The sequence below is a fragment of the Conger conger genome, chromosome 5 (genome assembly GCF_963514075.1).
Source record: "Conger conger chromosome 5, fConCon1.1, whole genome shotgun sequence".
Lineage (NCBI taxonomy): Eukaryota > Metazoa > Chordata > Actinopteri > Anguilliformes > Congridae > Conger > Conger conger.
The window spans coordinates 31807579-31815795 of NC_083764.1; the positions used below are offsets into that span (position 1 = coordinate 31807579).

Genomic DNA, 8217 nt, shown 5'->3' on the forward strand with positions numbered 1-8217 from the left:
GGATGAACAAACTACATTCCAAAGTTCCTGTGAATTTTTTTGTTTTGCTTCAGAAACTGCATTTTTAATGTCACCCCACAAGTTTTCAATGGGGCTAAGGTTGAGGGATTGAGCTGGCCCTCAATCCTTTTTGTCTGGAACCAAGGTGTTACTCGTGTGTTTGGGGTCGTTGTCTTGTTGAAACGCCCATTTCAGCGGCATTTCCTCTTCGGCATATGGCAACATAATCTCTTCAAGTATTTTGATGTATTCAAACTGATCCATGATCCCTGGTATGTGAACCCAACACAGAAGTATGAAAAACATCCCCATACCATGATTTTTGCGCCACCATGCTTCACTGTCTTCACAGTGTACTGTGGCTTGAATTCAGTACCCAGGGGTCGTCTCACATACTGTTTTACTCATTAGTCCACAGAATGTTACACCATTTCTCTTTGGGCCAATCGATGTGTTCCTTGGCACATTTTAACCGATTCTGCACATGCCCTTTTTTCAACAATGGTGCTTTACGGGGGCCTCTTGCTGATAGCTTAGCTTCGATCAAACATCTTCTGACTGTAACAGCACTTAAAGGTAATTGTAGATCATCTTTGATCTTTCTGGAGCTGATGAATGGCTGAATCTTTGCCATTCTGACTATTCTTCCATCCGTTTTAACAGTAGTTGCTCGTTTTCTTCTGCTTATTACAGGTTTTTGTTGCCGTTTTAAAGCATTTGAGCTGAGCATCCTATAATTTGCTGCACTTCTTTGTATGTTTTCCCCTCTCCAATCAACTTTTTAATGAAATTACGTTGTTCCTTCGAACAAAGTTTGGAACGGGCCATTTTCCTGAGCAGTTTAGAAGGAAATTTATGTGTGAAACATTTGCTTCCCTTCTTCATTAATAAAGGACAATGAATGACACCTGTTTTTTCACAGAATTCATTATCTGGTTAAACTCCACACTGCTATTATTTTGAACACTGAGTCAATTACTCAGAACAAGCAGCGTACATGTCATGACAGTTGGGTATGCTCTTTTTATATTACTTTATTTGTAGATGTAGTAGTGTATTTGCCATGCAGAAATATCACTGCTACTAATAACAGTGGTTCATCAGGTTACTGATGTTTTACTGCTATTTTCTTGAACACAACTGTGGGATGAGAAGAGGGTTAAGGTTTGGATTGTGATAGGCCAAGAGAAGGTGGGAGGTATAAGGTATAAGGTAATAGGAGAGAGGGGGCAGGGTTTAGCCTAACAGTAAACAGGAGCCTGGGTTTAGGAAAACTGATGAGAGGGATGCAGGTTTAAGGGTAACAGGAAAGAAGGGTGCCGGGTTTTGGGTAACAGGAAAGTGGGGGAAGCGATTTAGGAGAACCGGAAAGAAGGGAGTGTGGGGTTTAGTGTCACCAACCCTGTTCCTGGAGATCTACCGTCCTGAAGGTTTTCCCATCAACCCTTATTTGCCACACCTGGTTCTACCAATTAGCAGCTCAATGAGATCTGAAGCTGTTAAACAAGGCACGCTTTGTTGGGACTGGAGTGAAAACCTATAGGACAGTAGATCTCCAGGAACAGGGTTGGTGACCACAATGTTTCCACTGTTTTTTTTTCCTCCCTCACAGATCCCAGGTCATCAATCTGTTTTCATCAATGAGCCTCGCCTGTCGGACTTTAAGCAGGTTCTGCTGAGAGAAGGCATACAGGCTGAGTTTGTGGGAGGAGTTTTGGTCTGTAACAACCTGGTTGCAGTTCGCAGGGTGAGTTTCAAGTCTGTTGCGTAAATAATTATGGTTAATAGCATTTTGTTTGTTTTGAAAACGTGTGTTGTGTTGTTGTTAATGTGTTGTCATTGACACATCTATTAGCTTGTCATTGTGCCATTATATTGATGTTTGCATTGGTTGGCACTTCCATTTAAAACCGCAAATTTTGAACCTCAATCTCAATGCCATTTTGCAGCTCTACTACAAGTGGCAACGGTTTCGTGTCGATAGCTCCAACTGGGACAAAAACCGGTGGAATAATGATAAATAAAACATTAGGATAACAGTAGTGCGTCGGTTTGCAGTGTGGATGTAAAAGACCCTCAAATTAAAGCTGACAGCCTGCACTGCATTTCAATTCCAATGGGCTGTACAAAAAGTGTCACTGCCCTGTATGTCATGATTATACTACATGATTATAGAGCATCCCTGCTCCACAATCAGAGGTGGCCAGAGGTAATCTATTTAGAAATTCAGAATTGATGTCATAATGCTTATGTATGTAATTTATTAATATTATTTTGCCCTTTTGTTTTTCAGACAGAAGCTGGACGAATTGGCCTAGAAGGCTGTCTGTGTGATGACTACTACAAAATCCGTGACCTGCTCTACCAGCAATATGCTGTGGTTTAGGAACAGGCAGGTTACAGGAGGCTATTTCAATGTGATAGTGGACAGTGATGACGGCACAGGACCCGTTGAGATGTTTGCAGCCATCTTATTCAAGATTCGTTTTTTTGTTCATATTGTTCGTCTTCAGTTGCTGCAGATATCCTGAAACCTGTTAAAGCACAATTTTCTTCTGAGAACTCTGAACTCATGGAACTTCAGCAAATGGTTTTCTTTTTAAAAAATTAAAAAATTAAAAAAATATATATATATATACATTTGGAATGAAACCACTGTGAACAATGTTTTATAAGAAGAGGGATCTGTTTAAGGATGTTAGACTGACTTGTTATGGCTGTATTTTCATGAAATTCACCTCGGGTGCTTGCCTAGCTTTTTTCCCCTTTGACCTTTTTTTTGTTTGTTTTATATAATTCTATTTTTCATGTTTATAAACCACTGTGTCTCAGTGCACATTCTCATGTTCTCAGCATTTGCTCACACTGTAGAAATTTAATTTAATTGTTGGAATACTTTTTTCAGGTGAACTTCAGTTAATCTCTGGCACCAAGTGCACCATCCCATCCAGGTCACTGCTTCATTTTTATTTCACACCTTGCCTCCCACAAGAGAAGACACTGGCACCAACAATCACACCTCTGCATGCTTTTATGCATTCAGTTGCTGCCATATAATTGACTGATTAAATATTGCCATTAACAAGCTGGTGTACAGGCCTACTGAATAAAGTGGTTGCTGAGTGTATATACAGTATCTCCATCTATATATATATTTATATATGTAGTACTGTGCAAAAGTTTTAGGCCGGTGTGAAAAAATTATGTAAAATAAGAATGCTTTCAAAAATAGGAATGTTAATTGTTTATTTTTTATCAATTAACAAAATGCATGAACAGAAGAAGTGAATGAACAGATGAAAAATCATAAGTCAAATCAATATTTGGTGTGACCACCCTTTGCCTTCAAAACAGCGAACAAAATGCCTTCAAAACAGCCATATATTTCAAAGTTTGACTCATGGTAAATGGTTGGCATTTATATAGCGCCGTTATCCAAAGCACTGTACAATTGATGCTTCTCATTCACCCATTCATACACACACTCGCACACCGACGGCGATTGGCTGCCATGCAAGGCGCCGACCAGCTCATCAGGAGCTTTTGGGGGTTAGGTGTCTTGCTCAGGGACACTTCGACACAGCCCAGGCGGGGGATCGAACCGGCAACCCTCCGACTGCCAGACGACTGCTCTTACTGCCTGAGCCATGTCACCCATCAGTCCAGAGAACCTGCTGCCATTTTTCTGCTCCCCCAGTTCCTGTGTTTTTGTGCATAGTTGAGTCACTTGGCCTTGTTTCCATGTCGGAGGTATGGCTTTTTGGCCGCAATTCTTCTTCTGCCAATTCTGAGCTGACAGCCAAATATTGATTTGATTGAGATTTCTTCTGTTCACTCACTTTGCACTTTTTGCATTTTGTTAATTCATAAAAATAAACTATTAACATTTCTATTTTTGAAAGCATTGTTACTTTACAGCATTTTTTCACACCTGCCTAAATCTTTTGCACAGTACTGTATATATGCATCCCACTTTCAATCAACATCTCTAAGCAATTGAACTGTACTAGACACTCATAGCAAAGAGCTTAAAAGAGAGAACGAGGGCAAAGTCCCAGCAAAATTACACTTTGACGTCACTAACGTTAAATGACAAAGCTAAATGCAGCACTCAATTTCATTATTTCACAGTTTTAGTGTTTAAAGCTACTTTTCGTAGCCCAAGTTACATTTATTATCATATGAAGGACAACAGAGTTTATTAATGCTAGTCCATACAGCATAATGCATATTGGCGAATTCAATTTGCAGCATTAGTTCTGACCTGTTACAAGTAACGTTATATTTACTGCTGCTTACCCTTGTCTATAGAATAGGAATCAACTGCAAACTGCTTATTATTAGTATATAAAACCAATGTTCTTAATCATACAGTGCAACTCTTGCAATTCCAAGTTGATATTTTACAGCCTATAAATTTAGACTGGTGAACATTCTGATAGTTTAGCAACATTTGCTAACTTAACTGCCTACTGCCTTGATTTAAAGATCATCTCCTGTAACATACAAATATTACAGAATCGAACTTGGCGCTACCCTGAGTGATATGACGGACAGTTCTGACTTCGCCAATTTAGAGGACAAGCTTTTCAATTTTGACGAATAAATACAACCTTACAATTTTGAACCTGAATTTACAGAGGAACTATTGCGAGAGACAGACTGCTGAGGACGAGCTCGAAAAGCGAAAAGCTTGTCCTCTTAACGGCACGGCTCCACTGCAGCCATCGGACACTGTCCTCCACTGTAGCAAGGGCATCATGTTTGATGGCAATGTCAAAGTTAGAGAATTGCTGAGGTTCATTCCCATATAGTGAATTGCATTTCATGAGAAATGTAGTTCTGCTTGTTTCTTCTTCGTTAACAATATAAATTATAAAGTGGGTGGCTATTCACATCGGCTACATCATCACCGTCTGTAATTTAGCTAGCTAGTGAGCTAGCCCCATTCTGTCAAAATAATCTGGTTACAACTGAACCAGAGCATCGTTGACCTCGCAAAACATAACAGTAGCCTGTTGAGTAGGTAGAATGTCAAAATGATAGCGATTACTGACGTCGATTGCTGCAGTGGAGCCATGCCGTAACACCGCAACGTCAGCGCTGTCCTCACATCGCTCAAGCTAGCCAAGGTAGGTTCAGTGTGCTAACGTTACTGTATTGTCATGCGATTGCCTGGATGGGTGGCCATCCATAAACTAGTCTCTGCATTCAAGGGTGGAGTTTGAGTTCCCGTTTCCTTGTAACGCAGGCTGGAGATTCAAGCCAAACATGTCGAGTGATGTCACTGGACATGTTTGTTTTGTAAAGGATTGCCCCATATTTAGGAAACGGCTACAGTGACAGTGCTCCTTTAAATAGCATCCTTTTCAAGGCACAAGTTTAAAAATGACATACCAAAAATAAATGGTTGCTATTCTTGAACCCTTTTCACTAGACATAATCCTGGTCTCTTCTGAAAGGTAACCCTTTGGGGTTTGTTTTCCAAGAGTCTTGGATCCAACTATTACTGAAACAAAATTACAGTAAACTCAAACTGTCTTTTTGACTGAATACAGATTATTTTAACTGTGGCTTGTGCACTTAGAAACCCAATGGAGCCAAGTCACAACACTGGACAAATCCCCTTTCAAATTTGAGGACAATATCACCAAAAATGAGCATTCTGTTTTTTCTAATCTGTCTAGGCAGTCGTGTCTAGGAAAACGACTGAATTCTAAGTCCAATCTCTAATTTGTTGAAAAACAACTTCACGAGGCAAGCTCTTCAGGAAAATCAGAAAAATGGACCTCGAATGTCATTTTTACACCCATTTTATACACTGTTCTTATCTTACCTCCTCCTAAAACTCCTCCTAAAACAGGTGAAAACATCATTGTGGCAAATCACCCACACTGTTCTTATCTTAACTCCTCCTAAAACAGGTGCAAACATCATTGTGGCAAATCCCCCAAGGTCCTCAAGTTCAGGACACCCCTGCCCCCGCAAACTGCTTTCTAACAAACATGTAATTTTGTATATTTCCATGGTTTTTTAAGCATACACATCATTCTGTATTTTTCCACTCAGGTTACATATGGGTCACTGTGTATTTCTAGCCCAAATTAGCAGTTAATCAGTTTGAAACTATACAGGTTACATATCATACTTTAATATTTGATTAATGTTCTCTTCTAAGTGAGTAAGTGTATTTCTTTAGCCTGGTGCATTCTTTGCATTCTTTGCTCACAGTTTTCACTGGTTTCTTGCATTTTCATAAGCTCAGCTGTAATGAAATGTTCTAGGTTCATTTGATTTGATAACAAGCAGCATACATGTGATGTATTGATTACAGGCCATATACATATACATATATATATATATATATATATATATACATATACATATACACACATATACACAGACATACCCTAAGCATAAATCATCGAGTCTTGGAGGAACCAGCTTGCTCATTAAGGTTGAGTCTGATTTTGACTTGTGATTGTTTATCATGCTTTTAGGAGGGAGATTAGTACACATGGAAACTAAATTACATAATGGGTGTAAAATGCTGCATTTTCCTTACTAAACTACACAACACTTGTTATCCTGAAACAATCCCCTTGCCAGTCACCCTCTCCTACCTCTCTGTCCCAAATTCCCTCTCCTTGCAGCTATCCTCAGACAGTAAAATGTTGAAAAGATCATGAAACATAAGTACAATAATACCATCTTGTACGCTAATATTATTCATTGAGGTCCATTGATTGAAGTTTTTATCAAATACCCAAATACATTAGTACATTGTAGTGACCGTCCAGAAATTCTATCCTCTTTCCACAAAGAATGATTCCATAAAACTTGTTGCAGCCCCCTCCAAAAGTATTGGAACAGCAAGGCAAATTCCTTTCATTTACACCTAGATGTGTTAAACTACTTAGAACATAGCACCTTTAATATAAGACCACCCTATTTTTTTATTTCTGTTTATATATAACACAAAACAGCTCAGACACGACATGACAACCTAGGATGAGTAAGAAATAGAAAAATAGATTAAAACAAGTGAACATTATATCCCTTCCCTAGCCCCCACAGCCAATGGGAAAAACAAAAACAAAGAAATAATAATAATAAATAAACACATTGTATAACCGTTCTGGGCGGCATAAAAAGCCCAAGGGTACAAAAGTATGAATCACTTTGGTTTTATTATATTGAACAGAGAAGTGTTTTACAAAGATGGAAGCTACCTGAGGAAGGGCCGTGTATATTATCTATTATTGCAATTTTGCACAATAGATGTTCCCACAATATCTCTGTGCTAGACTCCTATGCAAAATATATCATATACATAACGAAATTGCAGTAAAACTAATGTTCTATGACATATACACCGATACAGCCCGTGCCTTAAACCATACCACAATACGGATTCCAGACCATACCGTCCAGCCCCAATACAACCACTTTTAATAGAGGCAGCATCATACGAATGGATACTAAGATATAGGAACTACAAGGCTACTACAGGGTTACATGTAAACTGGTTTCCCTCAAATGAAGTATCAGAATAGGCTAGGCCCCTTAAGGAAACCCCTTTAATAAGGAGGAGGATAGCATAGAACCAGGCGGCACGGATGGTGCAGTGGGTAGCACTGCCGCCTCACAGCAAGGAGGTCCTGGGTTCGAATCCCCGTCGGCCGGGGCCTCTCTGTGCGGAGTTTGCATGTTCTCCCCGTGTCTGCGTGGGTTTCCTCCGGGTACTCCGGTTTCCTCCCACAGTCCAAAGACATGCATGTTAGGCTGATTGGAGTCTAAATTGCCCATAGGTATGAGTGTGTGAGTGAATGGTGTGTGTGCCCTGAGATAGACTGGCGACCTGCCCAGGGTGTATTCCTGCCTTTCGCCCAATGTATGCTGGGATAGGCTCCAGCCCCCCTGCGACCCTGATCAGGATAAGCGGGTTGAGATAATGGATGGATAGCGTAGAACCGATATAATTTAAGTAATGGTCCCAGACTTTATGAAAGGTACCTACGGAGGAATGCAGCATACATGCTATGTATTCATTTGGAATACACCCCATTACCAAATTGTGTCACGATTTTTGGTTGGGGCAGTGTCTTTGATCCAGAATAGCAGAATATTCTTCCTGGCAGCAAAGGTCAGTAAGTTGAATAACGTCTTGTGTTGTTATTTGTTATATGACAAATGGAAGGCCCAGTAGAAGGCGCA

General features: G+C 39.9%; 1 protein-coding gene across 1 annotated transcript in view; it reads left to right on the forward strand.

The window, feature by feature from the left end:
• The window catches only part of cpsf2 (cleavage and polyadenylation specific factor 2), a 60098-nt gene extending 56971 nt beyond the window's left edge, over positions 1 to 3127 (forward strand). The window contains exons 14-15 of the mRNA XM_061242375.1: positions 1613 to 1747; positions 2294 to 3127. Of these exons, the coding sequence (XP_061098359.1) occupies positions 1613 to 1747; positions 2294 to 2386 (228 nt within the window). The 3' untranslated portion in view covers positions 2387 to 3127. The remainder of the gene's footprint in view (positions 1 to 1612; positions 1748 to 2293) is intronic.
• Positions 3128 to 8217: the final 5090 nt, after the last annotated feature.